Source organism: Boleophthalmus pectinirostris, unplaced genomic scaffold, assembly GCF_026225935.1.
Source record: "Boleophthalmus pectinirostris isolate CB_2022bp ecotype Guang Dong unplaced genomic scaffold, ASM2622593v1 HiC_scaffold_18, whole genome shotgun sequence".
Lineage (NCBI taxonomy): Eukaryota > Metazoa > Chordata > Actinopteri > Gobiiformes > Gobiidae > Boleophthalmus > Boleophthalmus pectinirostris.
This window is the reverse complement of record NW_026571133.1, coordinates 10330392-10357167: the sequence shown is the minus strand read 5'-3', so window position 1 is coordinate 10357167 and position 26776 is coordinate 10330392. Positions and strand designations below refer to the sequence as shown.

At 36.9% G+C, this 26776-nt stretch overlaps 1 protein-coding gene across 3 annotated transcripts in view; it reads left to right on the top strand.

Moving 5' to 3' along the window:
• cald1a (caldesmon 1a) overlaps positions 1-26776 on the top strand; it is a 190943-nt gene that overhangs the window by 150268 nt on the left and 13899 nt on the right. For 2 of the 3 annotated variants that reach the window (XM_055153475.1, XM_055153474.1), the window contains exons 8-12: positions 7196-7239; positions 9769-9844; positions 11682-11816; positions 15506-15598; positions 21069-21134. In XM_055153475.1, the coding sequence (XP_055009450.1) occupies positions 7196-7239; positions 9769-9844; positions 11682-11816; positions 15506-15598; positions 21069-21134 (414 nt within the window). Of the gene's footprint in view, positions 1-7195; positions 7240-9768; positions 9845-11681; positions 11817-15505; positions 15599-21068; positions 21135-22390; positions 22432-26776 lie in introns of all 3 variants that reach the window. The other variant, XR_008632167.1, reaches the window with a different exon arrangement.

Here is a 26776-nt window from a genome sequence, read left to right as displayed (position 1 = left end):
TTCAGCTGCTTCTCCCTGGTCAGAGGCTTTTAGTCCTAAGGTCTAGAACGAATTGTTTTAAAAGGAGCTTCAGTCCAGCTGCTATTATACTTATGAATAAACTGTAATCTGTTTATCTACCAATTTTAGTCTATTTGTCTTGGAAATACCGAGTGTTTTTATACATATTTAATATTTATTGTGTTTTTAGTTAAGCGTGATGGATGGAACAAACCTGCTCTTCACTGGAGCACTGTAACAATTTATTTTGTAATTGTGTTTTTATACGTGTTTATTGCACATAATGTGGATGAATGAAATGTGAAATATGGGACCAGCCTCTCAAATCTGCAAAACAAATGTATGAATAAAGCAACCTAACCTAACCAAAGTCATTTTTGTGTAATATAGGACCTATAATCAACTCAAATATGTATAAATATTTTTAGCACTATGGCTGTAATTGTGATCAAGATTGAGATTCAGTCATTTCTAATCACAAATTATATGTTTTTTATTCAGTTGATGCTTTGAAGGAAGAAATGTTATAATTTTCTCTTAAATTGCACTGATTCAAACATTTGTCTTGTTTATATTCAGGAAATTATTATCAAAATTATTATTATTTTCTCTAGCAGGACAAAACAAAATAGAATAGAAAATTATGATCTCCCAGTCCGTGTGCCAAAGTCTTCCACCCACTAAAAACCAAAGGGAATTTTAAGCCAGTGGAGAAAATGTCATTAGCCACAGTTAGTAGCAGCTTCCTGTGGCCTGGACTCATTATGAAGTGTGAACTCTCTCCGTTACTGTTTACTCGTGATAACCTTAGTAAATAATATTGTTTTGAATTTTCCCATCATGCCTTGCACCACATGGACACAGCTGTACTTTGTCATCATGTTTACTGTGCGTATATGTGTGTGTTTGCGTGTGTAGATTTGCATGTGTTTTGACTTGCTGTGTCTCTACGTTTCCTTTGGCATAATACTCGACTGAGGATAATTGAGATCCCCACTTAAAGTTTTACTAATTTATGAAGTAAAACAAATGTCAACCCACGCAAACAATTAATTATGTAGTATTGTCACAGCTCAACAGGTCACATGATAAATGCTAAATGCGTAAAGTGTTGTTGTATCTAATTAAAAACCTGCCAAACGTAAACAACACCAGTTTTCTCTGCATATGTGTCTTTGAAAATATCTTCAGCAATTAAAGTTAAATGTTCATTGTGCTATATTTAAATGTAGAAAGTGTTATCTCTAACCTTAGTGATCTTTGTTTCCCTAATTGTGCTGGATAAATGGAGCCTTTTTGCAATTAAGTGGAATCATTTAATTTACGTTTACACTGTTTTAAGTTTAAAGGTGCATTGTGTAACTTTTCTGGTGGAGAGTCCGTCAGATGCTTTTCCTGATGGAAATGCTATTACTTTGTTACAGTTACAGGTCAGATCTGTGGAGAGGCGACCCCACTCACAGACAGAATTAGGGGTGTGCAAAAATATATTGTATCATTTAACGTGATGATACAGTATCGATATTATGGGCTGCTGCATCGATATATCGCCAAGAATATTTTTTGCTATATTTTACTAAATTATTTTTTTAGAGAGCTACAGTTTTGTTGTTTGTTTAGTGAAAGGAAACTCTTATATGTGACAAATTTGACATTTTCACAGTTTTGATGAGTAAAATGTTTCATATTCATTTTGCACAAGAAGTGGTTTAACAAAGACTTTTAGTATCACATCCATCATTTATCTTTTTTTTTAATTTTTATTAAACCATATCGAATTGATTTGAAATATATTGTATCAAACCGAAAGTGCACTGTATCGAGATATGTATCATATTGTGGCCTGTGTATCGAGGTCAGCCCTAGTCACAATGCCTGTTTCTTTAGGTATTTTTTAGGTATAATTGAATAAATGTAAGGTAGAGCTTATTTAATGTCATACTGTGGAACATTCCAGACAGAGCAATGGCATCACCATAGAAACAAGCAGGTGACAGACCCTCAACCTAAAAGTCCTGTAGTGTGCCTAGTTTAGAAGCTCACGGTTTGACATTCTACAGCTCAAATCGTTGCACAGAAAACCATCATTTTCCATTATTACAAAGATAATTATTGACCCCTACAAAATGATTATTCTATCTAATAAATATTGAACTTGATATAGTAATTATCGTGACAGGCCTCGTTGTATTCTTTTGCATCCAAGTGTTGAGGAAATTTCAGTTTGCACCTGTCTCATATCCCCACCCATGACCCTGTACTTAAACTGTACTGTTCTTAATATAGTTTTAGACTCTGTAGCCACATTAAAAAACACAATGTGAATAAAAATCTACTGCTCAATACAGCTAAATTCACAATAGTTTCTTTTGTAATCAGATGCCAGCCAGCAATAACAGAGGTGGCGCTACCATTAGGCAAAAGTAGGCGGCTGCTTAGGGACCCCAAACCCCCAACCAACTGCCCTCAGTGCCTCTAATGGTTGAGGCTTCAGAGCAATTTGATTTTCTCTCAATATGACATTAAATGAGAGTAGTTTGCTAATAATAATCATATGTAATGGATGTAAACAAAAATATAATTGTACTAGCAAAAAAATAAAACTACTTTCAGTTCTGGTGATCTAGTAGGCGACCTAACTAATAAGACAAGTTTCCAATCCACCATAATTCAAATAAAAGAGACGGGCATGGGGCAAGAATAACGGGGAAAAACAGACAATAAATATATTTTTAAAAAGCAAACTAGAGTGACCAAACGTCCATTTTTCCCCATACATGTCCGTTTTTCACGTCCTTTCCTGGCCATCCGGGGTTTTTTTTATTTATTTTTTTTTTTTTTTTAATAAAGTGATGGAAATGTCCTGGCTTTCATTACCTTTACCTTTACCTTACCTTACCTTTCATTGGGCCATTAAATTGACCAGCTCTTGTAGCTCTTTGTACACTCAGAAGGAGCGAGCAGACACAACTATTCGATCTGCCCGCAACATGCCGAAGCGCAAATGCACATTTAACGATGACTTGTACAAGAAATTCCCCGCTTTCCATCCTGGTCGGACAAGTGGGAGGTGTACAGTGTGCAAAGCAGGCACATATGTTTCAGTGTCCAGTGGGGCTGTCAGGGATCTCAGAGCTCACCAAGACAAAAACATTAAAAAGCTTTGCCAGGTGAGAGTAGTTCAGTGTCGATGATGAGGCCCCACTTCCCACCCCAGTACAGTGTCCTGGTTTTGATAAATGGAAATATGGTCACCCTAGCAAAACAAAACAAAATTAAAAAAACTGTGCCTTATAGTGACGGCCCCAAACTCAAGTTCAGCTAGGGCCCCCAAATTGCTAAATCCGCCACTGGGCAAGAATCAGTTCTGCAGTTTTAGCCCTGAACTCAGTGGACCCATTTCTATCATTAAGTCATTTTAGATCCATATTGTATTTTATCCACAACATGTAAACCAGTTACCATCACTACAAATACAATACAAAAGCATAATTTGTCCCTTTCAACCAAATGACACTTATCGTTGAATATGAAACAGTAATTTTGGGGTGTAAATATGTGTCATGATTTTTGGGTGCTTTTTCTTTGTCCGCAACTTCTTGTCATTTATTCAGTTTTATTAGATTTGAGCTGTGAAAGGTTGAATAAATAACTTCTATGAGTCGTCATAGATACAAACTAACTGCTTTTTTAACCATATTCTACATTTAGAACATTTTTGGTGGTTAATTCTGCTTCACTATTATTGTGTCAGAGGTATAAATTAGTTTCATTATTGTTTATCTTTTATATTTTCTTCAGCAATATTACTTCAAAATGTTGTTATCGTGACAGACAGACAGTTTTTTGAAGATTTTTCTATTTACAAAATTCCCAAATTCACAGCCTATCTCAAACAATTCATACCCATGGTGTTACTGAATAGGCTTTTTGATGTGTACAGCTCATTCCTGCTGTTATTTTTCGCTCAAAATTCAAAAACCTCACTATTTAACGTCAGTAATCCTCTTTTTAGCAGAACACACTGTCCCTGAAGCTGGCCCATGTTATCACCAACAAACAGCGTAACTCTACATGTGACAGATAAAAAGCATGGTTTATTCATGGCTTTCAGCTTCCTGTTGTAGTCAACGTTTTGAGGAAAAGATATAATATTTCGTTTTTAAATTGCTAATCGTTATGGCAACAGTCCTAATTTTTATTTTATAGAGACAGGGAACAGAGAGAGGGACTGATAGGAAGGACAGGCAGGAAAGCGATTAGTGTTAACAGGATTAGTGTAACTGTGTTTGGGTGGCTGCAGCCTTAAAACGTGTTTGGGAATGGGGAATTTCCTGTCCGAATATTTTTGGGAACTCCCACATTCGGTAGTCCGTTTTACAGCCGGAGGGAGGGGATCTTTTCACAACACTTTCTTCTTTTGACTGTTTAACTTTTTATTTCAGATTTATAGCTCTGAGTTGTCAGCCCGCTCTGTTATATTTCATAAACATTTCCTTTGAGATTCCCACAGTGAGGAGGCAGAAATAGGATCTGAAAAGCAGGCTGTACTTCTAAGGATCACGCAAGACACGGAGGGCAAAAAGTTAAAACTGATTTAATTTTTAAGATGTTTCCTTTCCTGTTTACCTTTATTCATTCTCAGGAATATGTTGGCTTTCAGAGGACATCACAATCACAAGATTTTTTTGTTACGTTTATTAATACCGATTCTGATACTACAGCTTTAAAGATCAGCTGATACCCAATATCAGCTGATACCAGAGCAGAGACTGAAAACAACATTTATTTCCTTTAAACAAAAATAAAATAAGATAAAACTGGTCTAGATGTTTTAGGTAGCTGTTCTTTATCTCTCAAGTAAAAACTTTGTATAAATAAAAGTTCAAACATGAGACTTTCTGGGCCAATTATGACTAATAAATAGGGGAGTAACGATATCCAAGTCTCACGAAGCGATATCGTCATGGTATGAACCTCACGGTACGATATTTATTGCAATATTTTGTGGAAGCTAACAAACTGCTACTTTTTCCTCTTAAAATGTCTTGACAAGACTTAATCCAAAGAACTAAAACTATCTATTGCTCCACCATAACTCTTAATTTAAGCAAAGAGACTTGTAATTCAATATATTGTGATGGTCCACGATATTACTGTGAGAATTTTGACGATACGATATCACGATATTTTGGTTATTGTTACATTCCTACTAATTAATAATCTTAATAATCTTGCTGGGTGAGATATTTGGAAGCCAATATTGCACCCAGCGTTGTTTTTTTTTAGTAGCAGCACCAATATCCAATATCAGAATCATATCGGTGCATTCTTACTTCACAACATTCTTTTATATTTTGATTTGTTTGTATTGTGAGTCTTTCTTTGAATTACTTTGTGTACAGATTTTGTTATACAGTTAAACTTGCCATGCCTTGTCTTGCCTAGAGCCAATAATATTTATTACAGATGAGGGGAGCAAAATTAAGTAAAATTCAGATTTCTGTTGTAATACAGAGAGCAGCGTCTTGGGTCTAGTCACTAATAGAAATGATCAGATTCAACATTTGTGAACATATTAAATGCATATTTTGTATGAAAACACAATGTGATCAATAGGAAAAACGGAGTGAAACCGATGAATAAAATTATGCATAATCAACCTTGACTATATGGAATCTTGAAAGAATTTTATGTTATGTAAGGATTAACTTTTCTGGTCAAGGCTCCGGCACCTGCTTCTGTAAATGATGACATTGCTTTGCCCAGAATGCTCCGCTGTATGGCATTAAATTTAACTATCTTCATGGAGACAAGCACCTCACAGAGAACATTTTACAAGTTATATTTTATAGGGATGTAATGTTATCCAAATCTCTTGATGTTATCACAATATGTATCTCACGGTACGATATTTATTGTGATATTTTGGATAGGGTAATATACTTGTAGAGGGGACAGTTTTCTGATTTTAAAATACCTTGACAAGATTTTGGTGTGGATTATTTTCATCATAATCCCAAGAATTAAAGCAAAAAACATATCTCTTCATGTTGTCTGCACTGAAATGAATCATGGGATATGTAGTTCTATAAGCTGTTGCTATTATAAAACCATGAATTTAATTGGATATATTGTGACAGCCCACGATATTATTGTGGGACTTTTCACGGTACGATATCACAATATTTCGGTTATTGTTACATCCCTGATATTTTATCAATAAAAACACTTGTGATTAAATAATTGTGAGCTAGAAAGGTTTAATGCAATACTGTGGGACATTCCAGGCATAATAATAATATCTCCCTGAAGACAGACAGGTGGCAGACCCTCCATCAGAAAAGTTACACAGTGCAACTGTAACACAGTTTTACACAGTTTGGCAGACATTTTAACTTGCACATTTTTATACACACTCTACATCTCTATATTATTTGCACTGTTTGCCGCCTAATTAGCAATGCCCTTCGAATGTGAACGCTTATTTGTCTGGTTATACGAATTTCCCTGAAACCTTATATTGAAATGAAGTTGTCCTGCTTTTAATTAACGAAGATTCGATTTTAAAACACATCTTCATTACTGTGCTTGTCTGCAAATTAGTCCTTCAGCGTCATTATCATATTTGTGTTTTAACGCCAGAACCTGTTAATTGCTTCAAAAAATGTTAATACGGCTACAAATGAACTCCTCTAGACTAAAATAAGTTAGTAACTGCTGAATAAAAATATATGGCAACACCTTAATTTTTAAATAAACTTTTAAAGGGTTATAAAAAACATGTGTTCGCTGATTTCGTCTTACCGTTTCGCCCCTGTCTCTGTGTGTGTGTATGTGTCTACCCTTTGAGCAGGCAATTACCCCAAGTCTATAAACCTAAGAACTCCATTAGACACCAGTCATTGAAACCCAGGCGTGTGCAATGTGGTAATTACGGCAGGATAGTTTGTAGTTTATGTTATGATCGCTCAATGATGGCGCATTTGTGTAAAATTAACTTTAGTCAGAAACAGATTGTTGCCTTGTAGATTCACAAACAATAAAGCAGAGATATTAGGAGGGTGGCTGGGTGCACCATCTGTCTGAGTGCGGTGGAGGAGCCGGCCTGTGTTACAATGATGTACTATGTGAATGCCTGTGTGGATGTGTGGAGCTGCACTGTAATATTTATCAATCTTCTCTCTGTCCACAGATTGGAGAGAGGGCAGAGTTCCTCAACAAGTCTGCACAGAAAAGGTAAATAATAGAAATGTATACACTGCTGAGCCTATATATGCTCCCTGACAATCTCAAACATGCACAAAAGGCACAGTGCTACAGCTAGGGCAGAACTGTCAAACTCAGGCCCAGGGACCAAATTTGGCCCGTGATATAGTTATATTTGGCCCACGAGATCACATCAGATATGTATTAGAGATGGCCCACCAGCTATAGATAGACTATAGAACAAGGGTCTCCAACCTTTCTCCACTGGTGAGCTACCTTTGGGTCCGGTCAAGCGGTAACGGAGGGAAACAGGGGCAGATTTTTTACATTCAAATAGCTCTTATTCAGAAACTAGAGGGACTATTGAAATAAGTAAGGTATTAGAATGTAGGAAAGAGTTAACACTCCAACAGGGTAAAGTTAAACCTGTGATATTCTTTCAAGTTGTTGACAAAAAATAAAAAAATTCATGTCAGTAACGGAGGGAATGAAATATGCAGCACTTTTTGGGCAATAAATACAAACAGCGATAACTACCAGTTCTCACTGAATATTTGCTTAATATAGTTTTCTACCATATGATACAAGATTAGGTTGAAAAACCTCTTACTTTTTGAGTAATGAGATTTTTTATTAAGAAAGGTCATGGTAACGGAGGGAAAAGTAACGGAGGGAAAATTGTGCAAGCAAGTAGAAGGTGCATGATTTTGCATAATTTCTCAGCTTTTTTCTTCCGAATACTTTAATATTACTTCAAAATGAAAGGAAACTATTTCTATAAAATATGTCAGTCCTTCCAAGCAAATTTTTATCATTTTAAATACATTTGTTTTTGAAAAATCATGTACCTTCATCAACAGTTCAAAGATCGAATAACACAAGAGGTGATGAAATACATCAGTTTATTTACATGATTTGCAGGTCTTTGAAATTTGGGAAATAATTTTTGTTCCTTGTTGCATACATGGTCTGTTTAATACGTATGTAACTTTAGAACCAAAAATGGTACAGAAAAAAGGTAAACAGTTTCATAAACTAGAGTACATATGTATCTGTTGAGTACATTTTTATATCAGATGCATTAACTTGAATTTTTGGCCTTGCTGTTTACTTCTGCTTGACTGGGCCCCTTTACAAAACAAAAATGCCAAACACCTACTAATTTTAACAGTTGCAAGAAATGTAGTATATATAAAAACCACAGCCTTAGATTAGGGACAGTTAGATAGATGACATATAAACCATTATTCATTTATTAGTGCACAAAACTGTGCATTAATATGGTAGATGTACAGTTGTAATTAATAAAATTTTACTTATTCAGCAGAATACGTATAATTCAGAAATCCCTTGGGGAGCTACTTGGAATGGGGTGGAGAGCTTCTGGTAGCTCCCGAGCTACAGGTTGGAGACCCCTGCTATAGAGACATAACTTATTTAAAATTGTGTTATTATTTTATGTTAGGTCTTTGGATCTCCTCTGGTCCAGAATGAACCTCATTTTCACTGAGGTTCAATAACGTATACTTCAATTTTAAATAAATATAAATAATGCTACTGAAAATGTCTTGTAATATAAGCACTATGAATCAAAGTGAATTAAAGATGCATTGTGTAACTTTTCTGGTGGAGGTTCCATCAAATATTTTTCTCCATGCAGATGTTATTGCTTTGCCTGGAATGTTTCACAGTATGGTATTAAACCTTTTTATCTTCATGGAGACCAAACCGGATCAAGTTACAGGTCAGATCTATGGAGAGACAACCACCGCTCACAGTCAGAATGTCTGTTTTTGTAGATATTTTGAGCTATAAAACCACCTGTAATTGGATAAATGTAAGGTACAGCTGTTTAATGCCATACTGTGGGACATTCTAGGCAGAGCAATGACATTAACCATAGAAAGAAGCAGGTGACGGACCCCCAACCAAAAAGATACATAGTGCAAATAGAGCTGTTAAACTTGGGCAGCACCTGGAGGACCAAAGCGCCTGGATGTAATGAGGGCAGTTCTGTGTGATGTCACCAAATACCTGAAACTGGCTATGGCTACTGGCGCCAGGACACGCCAATTTTTAGACATTTTTTACCACAAAGTTGCAGAGTTTGAACTAAAATTACCAAAAATGGAACAGTAGACAAACAAAAATTTGCAAACAAAAGTGTATTTAGTGTGTACTTTCACTTTCAAGATTTCACTGACGAGTATTGACGAATATTCATAAATAATTGTCAGTAGTGATTTAGATGTTTCTTCTCAGAATAGTCAACAACAAACTAAAAATTTATATCATGTCATCCCTTTTCCAGCTGGGATCTTGGCTAGAAGATTGACAGATTAGCCTTTTGGTCATGGTTAATATTGATGAGGAAAACTGTAGCGCCTGAATGGTCTCCCCAAACTTGGTTCCAGTGTGATTCTCAATATAAATGATTATTTCAGTAGAATTTGCTTGTGCAGTTGTCATTCTGATGTTTAAGCTTATATCTCTTTTAGCATTTTCTTTTGTGTCTTGCTGTCTTTTCCCATAATGCATCTCTGTCCCTTCTTTACACAGTGCAGTGAAGACGTCTCATTCTCCGGTGGTGTCAAAGATAGACAACAGGCTGGAGCAGTACACATCAGCTGCTCAGGTGAGACTGGAGACTGGAGGCTAGATAATAAAATACACACGATGTTCTTGCAATCCAACAGAAATGTGTTAAAACATGCCTCCTGTAAATGCTGAGGTTCAAAAATCACCTAAAAAGTGAAGGAATTGTCAAATGAACCACAAAAATGCAGAACTATCACTTTATAAAGGTCAAAGTTTGAAAGGTCAAATCCTACACTGTATGAATCTTTTATTTTAATTTGAAACATGTACCACTGTTCTTTTTTTATTCATAAATATTTGAATTTCATTTAATCCGGTTACTTCATATAGCTCCATATTTTCAGAGACTAGTTTGCAGGTCAATAATAATAACGCACTGGATTTGTATAGCCCCTTTTCTAGAGTTAAACGCAAAATTGTATGGAGATGTTATTTCTTTGCCTAGAATGTTCCATCGTATGAAACCAAACTTGAATATCTCCGGGGAGACAGACAGGAGACACTATCAAGCAGAGTTACAGGTCATGTCTGTGGAGAGTTTGACCTCGCTCACAGTAAGAATGTATGTTATTCAAGGGATTTTTGAGCTCTAAAACACCCAAAATTGAATAAACACACTTTAGATATGTTTCATACCATTCCAGGCAAAGCTATTATTATAACGTCTCCATCTTGACAGACCCTACATTCGGAAATTTACAAAGTTAGGGTGACCAGACATATCTATTTAACCGGGACAGTCCCAGTTTTGAACCCTGTGTCCCCTGTCCCTAGCCTGATTCATCAGCCAGTTTCACTTTGTAGAAACAGTCTGACCTCGCAGCATTAGGATTCGTTCAATCGACAGCAAGCAGGTAATTTTTTTATTTAACCAATCGCTGTTATTTGGTCCGGACGTATGTAACGTGCCAAATCGCGTAGGAAGAAGGGCAATAATGTCTTTCCCCTTGATAAAATTCACCAAATATTCTCTTTGTTTCGGCTTTAAATCCTTGATCTCGGGAATTGTTGCCAACACAGAATGTATGGCTTCGTCTACATCCATCTCGACCGCTTTGTTTACTGTTGTGCTGTTCCACAAAAGGGACCCAGGCAGACGCTTGAGTTTGACATCATGGCTTCACAGCTCTTCGCTGCTTGGCCGGTGCATGGTCTACAACTTCAGTGATTCTTGCTAAATGATTGGTTTAGTGAAAAAAGTACCCGCCTACCATCGAGCGAACAAATTCTAATGCTGCGAGATCAGACTGTTTCCACAAAGTGAAACCGGTTGATAAATCAGGCTAGAAAAGAAAAGCTGCTTAAAATGACTTGCTGCTTAAAAATGACAAAAACACAAAGAAAATGTGACTATACTGAGTCACATTAGTGTCAAGTGCATAACAATTTTCCTTAATTATGTACTTGTTTCACAGTTCTATTATTACCAACCACCCCAAACCAGGGATATCCCATTTTTTTATTTTGAAAATCTGCTCACTCTATACAAAGTGCACCTTTAGGCGAGGCTGCCCATCATCCATGCACTCACCAACATGAGATATTGATGGTGTCTTGCTAATGGACACATCAGCAGTAATGCGCCCCCACTGAACCACTGCCGCCCCATTTAGTGTTAGTTTGGCGTGTAGTTTAGTGCAGATGATAATTCTTTCTTCACAAGTTTGAGCATAACTAGTCAAAGCAGAATGTTAATACACCGTTTCTCTGTGCACTTTGAAGACATATCAAAGACACTATGAATCTGTCTATGTTATTAGTACCCAGTCTGTGAGAATTCTCCAAAATCTGTTGCACTAAAGACAGGTATGCGGGCTTTGATCAGCGCGTCTGTGTCTGTTTTTAACTAATTTAAAGTGTGATTTTCTGCGCAGAGAGAGAATAAGGAGTCTCGATCTCCTCGCTCCGGAGCTGTGGACCTGCCCCTCGTCACCGACATCAAGAACATCAAGAGCATGTGGGAAAAGGGCAACGTGTTCAGCTCTCCAGGAGGGGGCAGCACTTTCAAGGTAAACTACAGGTCAAAGGTGCACTGCGTAACCTTTCTGGAGGAGTCTGTCACTTGCTTGCCTCCATGGCGATGTTGTTGCTTTGCCTGGAATGTTCCATTTAAATATATCCATCAATCCATCAGGCGTTTATTCATTACAAGTGTTTCTGTTGCTCAAAAATACAATAATTATCTCTCCGAATAGGGTCGCCTCTCCGCAGATGTGACCTGTAATGTAGACTATAGTTGAACATTCTGGACAAAGCAATAATATCTAACATCCAATAACATCATAACAACAGAAAAGTTACCCAATACACCTTTAAGTTTATGTACTGGGGGATCGAGATTAATGGAGGGTGGGGGTGTTCTACATGTGGTGGAATGTTTCTGTAGTTACTATGGTGACACAATGCACATATTAGAACACACTGTCAAAAAAAAGTGTCCATAGACTGTATAAACGAAGTGGACTAAGCGAGTGTGACCCATAGCGTTCAGTGTCACTCAAATGAGGCTCACAATGCTCACGGTTACAGGAGCGAATCTGGGGCTCTATGTTATGAATTAGATTTTTTTGTCGGGCAAAAAAGCAAAAAATAAAAAATAAATTCAGAATCATGTAGAGCGGGTAAATGCGAATATTTTAAGACCAAAGTGACGAGGCTCACTGCAGCAGTTACAGAGAGGGACGACAATATTCCAATGTAAGTCAATTGGAGCCAGTTTCAGAAGGAGCCGCAAGGACCTCCCAGCGCACTTCCTATTTAGCATGTGGTGGCTAGTGTGTTAGCTATGTCCACTCATATATATGGTCTATATAAACAGAGATAGTCTGAAAACTCAAGAAAAATGACAAACAGCACATTTTCAGAAGCCTTTGACAAATACGAGTGTTCATGCTCGTGTTTAGGTTTGAAGCCAATGCTAGATAGCTTGTAAGTTTATTTGAGAGGGACTAACTCTTAAAGATGGGTGACCAGAATTTCAAAATAAAAAACTGGGACTTCCTCAGTTTTTTGGTGGTTGGTAATAATAAAATTGTGAAACGAGTGTGTTTTTAAGGAAAATTGTTATGCAAAGACCATTTATGACTAACATATGATTCAGTATAGTCATATTTTCTTAGTGTTTTGGTCGTTTTTAAGCAGTTTTCCTGTATTTTACCTAAACAAATGTCAATTTATGCTTCTCTTTACTGTTTGTAAGTATCAAATTTGTCAAAAATAGGGACTCCTGGAACATTTCTTGTTTAAAACTGGGGACAAATCACTAGTTTTAGATAAATCCACTGGGACAGGGGACATAGGGCTCAAAACTGGGACTGTCCCGGTAAATAGGTCTGGTCACCTTATCTTAAAGTATTAAAGTCTTAGAGCCTGAGACAGAGCAGAGCCTTCAGTTAGCATCACACCCCCAGGAAACTTTAACGACACCAGCCGCAAAGTATCAGTTGTTTAATGTTTATGGGAAAAACTGGAGTACTCACCAGGAAAACATACAAACCCCACACAGTAAAACCTTCTGCAGTCTATTGCTAAGCCTTTCTTGGTGTGAGACAGAGGTGCTAAACTTTATTACACCATAAATTAACAGTGCGTGTACCTTTCCTAATCTTTTATGTGTTTTATTGTTCTAATTAACATAAGTTTTTAAGATTCACAAGACATTTTGCCAATAGACAATTATGCCTACTTTGCTCAGTGACACCTAACTATCATAATTCATCGCACTCTAAAAGATGCAGGCGTCCTGGTTTTAGTATTACAGTGAGAGCGCACCACAGACTGTATAAAGAAGTGGACTAAGGCAGTGTGATTTCACCTTAGCGTTCAGCTCCAGTCAAATGAGGCTCACTGAGGCTGGCAGTTATAAAAGCGAGCCCAGTTTTATATTAAGAATAGGAATTTATTTATGCACAAAATAGCTAAATAAAAACACCAGGATCATGTAGAGCGGATTAATAGGAACATTTTAATACAGGTTTTTGATGTTAAATCAAATGGGATCGATGCTCCCTATGCTCACTTCCTATTTGGAACACAGCGGATATATGTCCATTTATATATACCATTGTTTCCCAAAGACTAGGTCGTGACCCTCAGGTGGGTCGCAAGAGATTTTTTCGGGTCGCCTTGACACAATCTGCATGTAGGTCTGGAATATTGAATTCTACCTATACGCCTGATATGCGTGTTGCACATTCCTCCTGCGGCCTGGACTGGAACGAGCTACAAAAACGCAGACAGGCCCACCTATCTCTTTAGAAATATTGAAATGTTAAGAAATGTTTTGTATAATTTCTCTTTATGTCTTTTTGTACCATATTTTTGAACTATAAGACGCAATTAAAATCCTTTAACTTTCTCAAAAATCAGCAGTGCGCTTTATAATCTGGTGCATCTTATGTATTAAATCTGAGTGTGCTTACTGACCTCGAACCGGTTTTATGTAGTACACGGCGCTCAAAAATCTGTCAAAATGTTTTAGTAAGACTTTGGTAAGCGAAGCTGCACCGCTATATCGTCTATACCTATGACCTTCAGATTTATAATCTCTGAAAAGTTTCACATGAACCATCTCCAACGCAATAGAAGCACAGAATAGCCTCACCGTCAGACGCACATCCTCTGTCGCAAAAAGAACACCTATATTCACGTGTCCTTTAGTCCGACAGAAGCTGAACCGCATCAGCGCACAAGGAGAGAGCTTTTTTTTCAGTGCTTATAGTTCATGCAAATTAGCCATGTGGTTTTAAGTTTCGTTTCTGTAAAATATAAAGAAATGTGTGCAAAGCTGCATTAAACACATAACTCATTGTATATTTGAGTCCTCCTTGTAAAAAAATAAATAAAATTATCCAACCACATTCATATTTATAATACACATTCACCAATACAGGGAGGCAACACCTGGTGAATTACGCCACAATCTGCCAGTGGATTGTGGAAGCCTGGGCTCACTCTCAAGTGTTGTCCATTTGTTTCACTTAATGCGCCTTAATGAAAATAGACAAGAGAATTCAACATTATTGATATTGCATCTTATAATCCGGTGTGCCTTATAGTCCGAAAAATACGGTAATTATTTTATTAACTATTTTGTTCCAATATTGCTGTTTCAATTGAACATAAAGAAAAAGAAATTTGCTGCATTTAATGTCCAAATAGGTGACTTATGGATCCTTTTTATTGCTGGTTCAATGACAGAGAGACATGATCACTAAGTCAACAATAATATATCCTCATTAATGTTTAATAATGGTCAAATCCATATTTATTTTGTGATTTACGAATAATGCCCGACTTATATTGACTTGGTTTGTGATTGTTGATGTTTATGTGACTTTTAAAATATGGGTCCCCAGAAAAAAAGAAGAAACACTGATATATACAGTCTATGGTGCTTATAGAGTAAGGGGTAAATGCACTTTACTCATATTATTATCACTTTACATTTTGAAATGACACTGTACACAGGGGAAACAGTTCAAACTTCTCACACTGACAGTATCTATGGCCCAGATCCCTAGAGTTACGTATACTGTGTATGTATATGTACTGTGGACATTGTATAGCACAACATGTACCGCTCGTTCCACACATAAACACTCTGACAGAGGAAAGAGCCCGATTCTCTGACGCTTCCTGCCTGACCCAGTTGCCGATGACGACAGGGCTAAGCTGACCTCTGACCTTATCCAAACAGGAAGCAGCTGTGATGAAGACAGGCGTGGCGGGCCGCATCAACGACTGGCTGAATAAAACCCCCGAGAGCAAAACGGCAGGAGGCAGACCCACGGTGAGCTGCGAGTACACAGACCTACACACAGATACACAGATATACCATATGTACTCAACTAATAGTACTGCTACTGCCAGATAATATAGAAATACACTCACAAAAGTACTTAGAAAATGTACTATCATTAAAACTATATACTTAGGTGAGCAGTGGTAGAATGTAATGAAGTAAAAAATAGTAAAGTACTGAACTTAAGTTCACATTTTACGTGCCTGTACTTTACTTAAGTACATTTTGATCTGGATACTTTTACTTCACTACATTTGAGAGCAGGTATCTGTACTTTCTACTCCACTACATTTCTGAACAGGACTGAAAAGTAAAAGTATTTTTATTATTGTTTGAAACCTTCTGAATAGTCTGAGGCTTTATTTTACATATTTGTTGTTTGAGGAGAAAAACAGAACAAAACATCAGTTCACTTGTTTCTGTTGAAGAAAATTCAGCATGAATCTTTATCAAAATCACTCAGTTTGAAACTTTATTAGATCTCAAAATCTGTGCAAAATACGAAGATGAAAATACTGTGTAAAATACGTTTACTTTTTACTCTTTAAGTACATTTTTAAACAGGTACTGTAATACTTTTACTGAATGAGATTTTTTCATGTGATACTTTTATTTTTATTTCTTTACATTATTTTGTTCTGGCTTCTGTACTTTTACTTAAGTAGCAAAATTGAGTACTTTCCTCCAATAAACATGAAAATCGGGGTGTAATCTTCCGATCAAGCTTATAAATTCTTGTTATTTTAATAATCCAAGACATTTACAGACACGTTTTAACACATTGCCATATCATTATTATAATCATCAAAAATAGTTATGTTATTAGGTTATTTTTTCAGACCAAGAGTTTGTTTTCATACCTGACAATTTCAACTGCTCACTAGCGGTCTTCTTCAGAGTGGTCACGTGATGGTCAGCTGATTTAAACAGGTTTTGGCACTGTCTTCCTACCAGTGGAGGCAGGACGACAGCGCCATCTGCAGTCCGACCTCCTCAGGACAGTATCCCAGGTGTATGAGAGTAAAAAAGCCCCTCGTCCCAGTTTATCAGCCTGTGGACACATATTTCAATTGCCTCTTTAATCCAACAACATGTTTGTTTTCCTCTGTCTCAATGATGTTTGCTCCGTCCCAGTCCACAATGTGCTTCTCTCTTTTACAGTGGGCAGAAATGGCTGATTTTAGTTGTTCCTGTTCTGCTTTGTGTTTCACCTTCGCTTTTTTCTTCTCGCATTCTGTCCTATGTTCCTTTTCTCTTGAACTGAACACTGTCCCTGTTTCCTCGATGTATGTTTTATTGCAGGATATGCAGGATATTTTGTATAGAACATTACATTTATGCTCCGGTTTTATTTTATCTTTTGGGTGGACGAGAAATTGGCTGAGTTTTCTGTACTGTTTCACTGGTGTGTTGATATTGTTTTCTCAAACTCTTGGTCTAAAAAAAGAACCTAATAACATAAAATATTGGAAGAAAAAATGAACCTCGTTGGACTATCAAAAATAGTTGTCAGTATTTTATTTGAGGCAAAGTATTGTATGCTTAAAAATGTTTTCTACTCCTAACTTCCGTAACTAAATCATGTCCAACCAGTACAAATAACTACTACAACTACTACAGCTAACTTCTACTTCTACTGCTTCTTCGTATTACCGCCTCTTCCAGTTTCCCAAATAGCTTTTAGATTATGATTTATTTGCGTTAGTATAGGACAGTTTCCCCCTCATACTGTCTGTGTAGTCAAGTTAAAATTAATCACTGCTCCTCAGACTTGTTTGTATAGCCCTATTTCTTCCTCCTATGGCGTAATGTATATAGTTTTCCTAAAGAGAGCATTAATCGTCTTATCTTATCACTTAAATACCTAGTTAAGTACAAGTTATGTAGCCATGTTTCAAATGTTTCAAATATATTTATGCACTGATTACCATATAAGGGCATTCTCACAGACTTGACCGATGACACCACATAGTTTAATGATTGTTGTAATGCTTTAAATAACAGTTTGGTAAATAGTTGCAATCAGAAAGTAAAACAGTGTATTATTCTTCATCTTCTGCATGTTTATGTGACGTTATCTGTCTGGCGCCATCTAGTAAGTGGTGGAAGAAATACTTGATTTTGTTATTTAAGAAAAAATAGCAAAAAAAAAAAAGTAAATAAAAGTATCACATGAAAATATACTAAAAATACAAAAAGTTTTAAAGTACCTGTTAGAAAAAGTACTTAAATCGTAAAAAGTTAAAGTATTTAATGCAGATTTTGAGATCTCATAAAGCTTCAAATTTACTGAATTTTGTTCAACACAATTCAACAAAAATGAATTCTAGCTATTTTTATTTGTGTATTTTTTTTACTCAAACTCAGAGTAAGGCATTAAACTTATCTGTCGCCATGGAGTCAAGCAGGCAAAGGTCCAGATTAGTTCACCGCTCACACAAGAATGCATGCTCCTAAAATCACCTCTAATGAAACAAAGGCTTCATAGACTTTTAATGCCATACTGTGGAACATACCAAGCAATAACATCTCCCTTAACCAGAGGTGGGGACTTGCAAGTCACGGCTTGGACTTGAGTCCCTGTTTTTAGTACTTGAGACTTAACTTGAGAAAATGGACGAAGACTTGGGACTCGACTTGGACTTGAAGGTCAGTGACTTGGGATTTGAGCCCTGTGACTTGAGAAGACTTGATGCTTCTCTTAAAAAAAAAAAAAAAAATTTTTTTTTTAAATACTTTTCTCTTTTCAGTAGATTCAGGCAGTGCTTAATTTTACAGGAAAAAACTGGAACATGTCGCTCCCACTTCTGTTTATTACTTTGGATGTAACTGAAGTACTGTGAGATGGTGTCCTTAAATGTACTAAAGTAATGTAAAGTACAATGCAGTAAAACAGAGGGAACTACAAAGAACCTGATCCTTCCATTTCAGTGCAGACTACATGATAAAATAACTGTACTTAAGTACTTTTAAATCTGCATTATTTCTATTCGACTCATAATGAGTCACACTAAGATCTTGTCAAGACACTTAAAAAGAAAAAATATCAATTTTTAAAACTCTTATAAATATAAATACTCATATATTAATATATCATTTACACCTATTTAAGTACAATTTAGCTTATAAATAATATAAATTGCAAAAATCTAAGCTATATTTGATACTTTGGTTTAAAGACATGAAATGACTTGAGGCTCAAAGCAGACGACTTGGACTTGACTTGGACTTATGGGCCAGTGACTCGAGACTCGACTTGGACTTGCCTGTATTTGACTTTGGGACTTGACTCGGTCTTGAGGTCAAAGTTCAGACTTACTTGAGACTTGGTCCCACCTCTGCCCTTAACAAAAAAAGTGTCATACTCTCCACCAGAAAAGTTACATAATGCACCTTTAAGTACTGCACTTTACTGCTTTTACCTCGTTACATTCCCCTACTGCATCGACTGGAGCGTCCTCTTGTCCACGCGGTCCAGTGCTTTTACGTAGTTTAACATCAACCATTACTGCTGTCATAACATCCTCACGCAGCACTGAGCCGTGATTGCAGATTTGGCAAATGTTTGGTAGAAAATGTCACTTAAGCATTTTCGTTTATCATAATTTGTGTTTTATGCTTCTCCCATACTCATGAGCTTGGACTCGTGCCAGTGCATCATGCCTCACTCCACTCCTACCTACACTTTAACCCAGACAAATGTCTATGTGAAATCTTCCCAGGCAGAGCAACGTTTACTTGTTTGAAAAGATCCATGTTAGGCTGTTTTCTGATCTATGTTTTAATCTTTCCTCATCACAAACAGACCTTTTTTTGTGAGTTGTGTTTTGTTTCATTCACATGTTTAACGCACAAATCCTGCATATTTAAGATGAGTTCTTCTCTCAAACAGAAAACACTCTGTTCCACATTGTGATGTCATGTGGTAACACAGGAAGTGCTTCCACTGTGTTTTTAAATGCAATACACCTTCACTTGAATCATTTGGGTCATTTCAGCCCTGAAATTTCCAATCTCTACTGAACTAAAGGGGCTGTCATACCGTGACGATTTAGCCAGCGTATGCACAGAACTTATTGAACGTGTTTCTAAATATGACGAGAATACATACTAGCTCTCCTCCAACATCAGCATGATCTCATCGATTTGTCACTGTACCAGTTGCGTGCCAATAGAGCCAGGAGAAGAAGAGATCACACTGATTAATCTTGCTACTGCGATGTCTAGTACAGTTATGAATTGTCGATACGCTGCCATGTGCTATGCATAAGTTAGACTGTCATTGTGGACACTGGCAATATGCTAAGCATTAGTTGGTATAAGTCAGAGTTGGGACCAAGTCTTTGTTTTGCAAGTCTCAAGTAAGTCTCAAGTCTTTGACCTCAAGTCCCAAGTTAAATACAGGCAAGTCCAAGTCGGAATCTCGAGTCACTGGCCCATAAGTTCAAGTCAAGTCCAAGTCATCTGCTTTGAGCTTCAAGTCATTTCAAGTCTTTAAATCCAAAAAAGTACCAAACATAGCTTAGATTTTTGCAATTTATATGACTTTTAAGATAAATTATACTTAAAATATCATAGTATATTTATATATGAGTATGTATAGAGTATGTAGAGTTGTAGAAAGTGGAGTATGTAGAGTCCGAGTCAAGTCCCAAGTCACTGACCTTTCAAGTTGTAGTTGAGTCCCAAGTCTTAGTCCATTTTATCAAGTCAAGTCTCAAGTCCAAAAATAGTGACTCCACCTCTGGTATAAGTTATATATAAGTTATCAAAATGTTCTATATAAGTTACTAATACATTATGTATACATCCAACTCGTGATGAAAAAAACAAAAACAAAACATTGATAGTTCAGCATATATCAGCATTTTAGGGAAATTCTGGTACATTGACATACACTGGTGTGACAGGACCATAAAGGTAAACAGGAGCTATCAACTTGAAAACCATGTGCAACCAAGTGTTTTGAGCTTTGGTGGTGTAGACAGACTTATAATAAAGTCTTACTAAAACATGAATGAAACACAACACAACTCCAAGTCTGTTTTTGACGAGGTAACAGCATTATAACATGACTTATAGCTCACAGGAATCCATTTTGTGTCGAACGTTTAAAATTCCATAGGCGTTTTGTATTGAGTCACACTTTAAACTACGGGTTCTTATTTCATTTCCTCTTTAAGCTCAAATAGGAGAAATCATACGCCATAAATCGTTGCTATTTGCAGTATAACAAGTCCCTAAATTTCACTCAAAAATATATTACCTTGCAACAGAGCGTGTAGAGTGCACTATTTTCCACTTGAAAATAACAACTCTCTCTTTGCTTAGTGCTGTTTTGTCCACCTCCGTCATCTTCTTCCCCAGAATCTATAATATTACGACAATGATATATTTTCAAATAGACAAATTGTACACACTTTGATCACAGTTATTTATTTGTGCTTTATTTTAACAGGACCTGAAGCCAGTTGACGTCACCAACAAGAGGAGTCTATGGGAAAACAAAGCCTCTCCAGCCAAGGTAAAGAACTTTTTATTTACAGGTAGAAAATTACTACAGGACATTGTTCACAAAAACTGCATAGGCAAACGCAAACATTTTGAATTAATTCTTGTAAGTAATAACCCAATAATAGTACAAAAGCAGTACTTTATTATTTTGTTGAGCCCTTAAGCCACAGTATTTTAACTAGTATAAGTAGTAGTATAAGTACTAATAGTAGTGGTGGTAGCAGTTGTAGTGACGGCAGTAGTACTAGAGGCAATAGTAATAGCTTGTAGTAGTTGCATCAGCGGTATTTGTAGTAGAAGTAGTAGCATCATATCATGAATAGATAATAGTAATAGTAATTGTAGTTAGTAGTGGTAGTAGTGGTAGTAGTTGGTAGTAATAGTAGTAGTTGTAGTTAGTAGTAATAGTAATAGTTGTAATAGTGGTAGCAGTAGTAGTAGTTTGTAGTAATAGTAGTTGTTGTAGTTAGTAGTAGTAGTAGTAGTAGTAGTAGTAGTAGTAGTAGTAGCAGAAGTAGCAGAAGTAGTAGTAACAGCAGTAGTGGCGGTAGTAGTAGCAGTAGTAGTAGCAGTGACAGTAGTAGCAGCAGCAGTAGTAGTACAGTAGCAGTAGTAGTAGTAGTAGTAGTAGTAGTAGTAGTAGTAGTAGTAGTAGTAGTAGTAGTAGTAGTAGTAGTAGTAGTAGTAGTAGTAGTAGTAGTAGCAGCAGTAGCAGTAGCAGTAGCAGTAGTAGTAGTAGTAGTAGTAGCAGCAGTAGCAGTAGCAGTAGCAGCAGTAGTAGCAGTAGTTGTAGTAGTAGCAGTAGTAGTAGTAGTAGTTGTAGTAGTAGCAGTAGTAGTAAGTAGTAAACTTGGTAAGTCCCAGTAAGATATAAACTCCCTGTGTCAGCAGTGTCTGGGACACGTTGTACATGTTTCAGTAATAGTGGCATTATATTTTCTTTTACCACTGCACTACTGTTACTGCTACTTTCAGAACTTCTTCCACTGCTTAAAAACCACCCATCTATGAAATACACTTAATCTGTGTGTATTAGTTTAAGTGCCATTCTCTCTTGGAAGGAAATTTAGAGTAGTTTTACACACACACTCTTCTGAGTCCAGGTAATGCTGATAATTATGCCAGATGGTTTTGGTATTGGACCCTGCACCTGTGGTTTCTCTCCATCTGCTGTCAGTCAAATGCTAATGTTCCTGATAGAGCCGCAGACAGAATAACATTTCGTAATAATAAGTCTGTATCTCTTTCTGTGTTTGTCTTTTAAAGAACTTGTAGCTAGTTGACATCAAATCTGGAAAAAGAGAGAGGTAAAAATGCTGCTTCAAGGCTGATTCTGCTCTGGTCTTACACTTTGCCATTTTTTTTTGAAAGTTAAAAGTCCTATATTACGCAAAATTGACTCTTGAGAGCTGTGTAATGATATATTTCACATTGATTCTATAGGGTTCAGTGAAAAACAACGTTTGTGTAAAATTACTGTATTTTTCAGACTATAAGTCACACTTTTTTCAGGGTTTGGGTGTTTCCTGCAACTTAAACTCTGGTGTAACTTAAATATTAAAATTTTCACACTGACAGCTGCAAGAAGGCGCTCTAAGCTTGTGTGTCAGTATCTGCTACTCCTATTACTCCTGTACTACTGTCACTTGCCTCTACTGCGCATGTCTCCTGCAGAAAGAGCCGCTGCTTTGCTGCAAGTAGTGAAATATTCAGGCAAAAATGGTAATCGAGCAGCAGAAAGAAAGTTTGGACTGAGTGAGAAACTTTTGAGGGTCTGGCGAAAGGCAGGGATGGAGAACACAGCTTCATGGTAACCGAGAGGGTGCACTTTGCAACTTTCCTGGAAGTCACTGGTTCAATCGACAAAGCCTGGACTTCAGTGACAACTGAAACCATAATTCTAATAAGAAACAAGAACAAGAAAAAATTATTTAAAATAAGATTTCATAGTAAAGCCCGACATTTGGTCTCGCTATATTCACATTTCATTTTATTATGATATAGAAGCTGATTTTCTAACTCAGTACGTCACAGTGCCTGACACGGCCGACTAAAGGCCGGCAAGAACATTCCCCCTCTCCCAAGCACAGCAGTTACCCAAATGCCACGTAAGAGATGGGAGCACCATGGGCCATTCGAGCTGGGACTTTCAAGCCAGGGGGACATTAGAGCCAGTATTCTTTGTTGCGTATTTGTTGATGATACATTTGTCTTTGTTTCTTGCAGAGCTTTTTTTTCATTTGCACCACGTTCTTTGTTTGTGTCTCGTTTAAACTTGTGTTTGAGTTTGTGAATTTGCATCGTTTTTATACTTGAAGCTGACACGCATTGGGCCATTGCAGTGCGATTGGCCCCCGTTGGCCGCCTTAGTTATCTCATCAAAAACGTACACAGATTTGTGTTTTGTTTCATTCACAAGGTTGAGCAACCCTTCATTACTATTTTGTCTACATCTCCAAAGCTCAAAATGCACTAATCCAACTAATGATGCCATGTAGTGATAGTTTTCACATTAGCAGCTACCATTTTACCTTTTGTCGGCAATTCCAGGGTCAAACAGATCCAAATTATTCTAGTGATGGTGTATAGAGACAGCCTAAATGTGCAGGGTTTTTGTGTTAAACATGTGTGAATGAAACAAAACACAACTCCAGGTTTTTTGAGACAAGGAAATAACATTATAACATATCAGAAAAAGGCAAAATATGGGCCCTTTAAAAGTTAAAGTAAAATTCTTGCACTTTTGAGGCTATCACAGTTAATACAAGGTTAAAAATGAACAATGGAATGTAACCTTGGTTGGATTTGACTGCATTGTTCTTAACCAGGGCTGCAGAATATATTATCGACTAAAAACTGAGTAACACTTTATAATAACTACACTTTAATTATCCCCCTAACCTCTTAAAGAAGACATAGTGTGCTTGTGAGCTTTATAGCTGTAATATATGACACCATGGATCATTATGTTACAATTTGCATATTTTGCATATTGAAATTACTTAATAAAAATAAGAAACTTCCTCGTTAGAAAAATATGATACCCAAATGGAGTTAGAATTTAAAATTGGAGAATGAAGTAAGTACAGAGCAGTGGGCGTGACAAAATGGTGTCTTAAAAATAAGTGATCAAAGATTGATCAAACATGCATGATTACTACTTTGTTCATGTTTTATTAAGACTAATTAAGCCTATAAAGTGGTGCTTCATATTCTGTGTTATTCTAAATTAGCAAGTCACAATGACAGCACTGTATTTTTCAGACTATAAGTCGCACCAGAGTATAAGTCGCACTGGCTAAAAATGCGTAATGAAGAAGAAAAAAACATATATAAGTCACATCAGACTGTAAGTGGCACTTTTTGGGAGAAATTTATTTTATAAAATCAGAGACCAGGAACCGACATTTCATCTTGAGAGGCGAGTTATAATAAAAACAACAGAATAGAGAACAGACTGTTCATGTCACATATGAACAATTATTCAGATAACTATAACATAAACAACAGAACAAGGTTACCAAACTCTTGAACTCACTCCAAATCACTAAATCCATTGAATTCTTCATCCTCTGTGTCACTTCTGAGCAATTCCGCGACCTCCGGAGGTAAACGGAGCGCCGCTTCCTCTTCTGCATAGCTGTTGTCAGACTCAGGCCTTTCTGAATCCCAACAGGATGGTTTGGGTTGTCACTGAAGTCCAGGCTTTGTCGATCCATCCAATGACTTCCAGGAAAGTTTCATGGCGCATCCACCTGGTTACCATGAAGCTGTGTTCTCCATCCGCTTTCCACCAGTCCCTCACAGTTTTCTCACTCACTCCAAACTTTCTTTCTGCTGCTCCATTACCTTTTTCGGCTGCATATTTCACTACTTGCAGCAGGACAGAGGCCATTTCTGCAGGAGACATGCGCAGTAGACCAAAGTGACAGTGGTACAGGAGTAAATGGAGCAGCAGACACACAAGCCTAGAGCCTCTCACAGCTGTCAGTGTGAAAATTTAAATATATTAGTCGCACCGGAGTATAAGTCACAGGATCACCCAAACCAAGAAAAAAAGTGTGAATTATAGTCCGAAAAATACGGTGATTATAAATAATTTATTCTCTAAACAACAAAATATGCTGTCTCATTATTTTTTAAAAACAATTACTAACCCTGTAGTTCAAACCTTCACAAACATGTTTTGAAATACATGTAATTCTTGTATTAGTTCAGCAGCTCATATTTCAGTCTTCTTTCAGATTTTAATGCCTCTGGACAAGTTTAAAATGTGAACTTTGAACAGAATTCTCAAATCTTACCACAAAGTCATAATAATTGCAAATCAATATTCCTCCAAGATCATTCAGCACCACTCTTGTATAAAAGCATATCACCACTTGTCGGGCAAAGGAAAATCATTTTATCCAGTAATTCAGGGTTGTTATAGCTTTGCCCTTGCTCGGTTGCCATGTTTGTCTTTTGGCTTGCTTTCCTGCCAGAGCTGCTTTAGTTGGACACACTATATCAACATTTAAACCACAAAAACTTACAGCTCAATATTTGTGAAACTACAATTATTTGAGTGTTTTTATGGCTGCCGTAGACTACCTCACTTTATTTCATTTTATTTGTTAAAGGTCCAATATTGCACAAAATTGACTCTTGTAAGCGTTAAGCAATGTCAATGTTGCCTCCTCAAAAACATACTTGGAGAGTTGTGTTTTGTTTCATTCACACAGGTTTGCTTAATCTTTTATTATTAGTCTATGTACATTAGCACTGAACGATTTTAAGAAAAAATTGAATCGCAATTTTTCTGGCAGATATTGAGATTTCGATTTCATTCATGATTTTTTTCAAATCAAGTTGTAGTGCACATAAACATTTGCAAACATCACAGAAACTTGCATCATACCAGAGTCCTGCACTGACGATTTAACGCTGGACCGTTTCCGCATATTTGTTTACATTTTACAGAAACAAAACTGAAAAACACATGGCTAATTTACATAACCTATAAGCTTAAAGAACACAGCTCACTCCTAGTGTCGCTGATGCGGTCAACTTCTGTCAGACTAAAGGACACGACTCAGTGGAACATGTGTGTTCTTTCTGTGACATAGGATGTGCTGCTGATGGTGAGTCTGTTCTGTGCTTCTATCGCCAGGTTTACATCCTTGCCTCCTACCGTTGTAAATAACTTGGCGGTGCATAAACCACGACGCAGACCCATGAGTCAAAAACAATGACAACAAACCAATGGTGGTAGTGTGCGTTAAGTTGAACTAAACTTTGCCCTTAAAATTGGGCTTTAGGAACACTGCAACAACCCACTAGTCTACATCTCCAAAGCTCAAAGTGCTCTGTTTCACCTTGTGAGCTCATGAAGTGGTACTTTTTCTGTTATCAGCTATAGTACCTTTCACATTTTCATCAGTAGAGAGCAAATTGGCAATTACAGGGCTGAAATGATCCAAATGATTTTAGTGAAGTTGTACGGCATGGAGCACTTCCTGTATCACCACATGACATCACAAGGTGGAACAGTGTTTTCAGTATGAGAGAAGAACTCGGGCTAAATATGCTAAATAACTGTGTGTTAAACATGTGAAGGAAACAAAACCCAACTCCAGGTATATTTTTGATGAGGAAACATAATATACATGA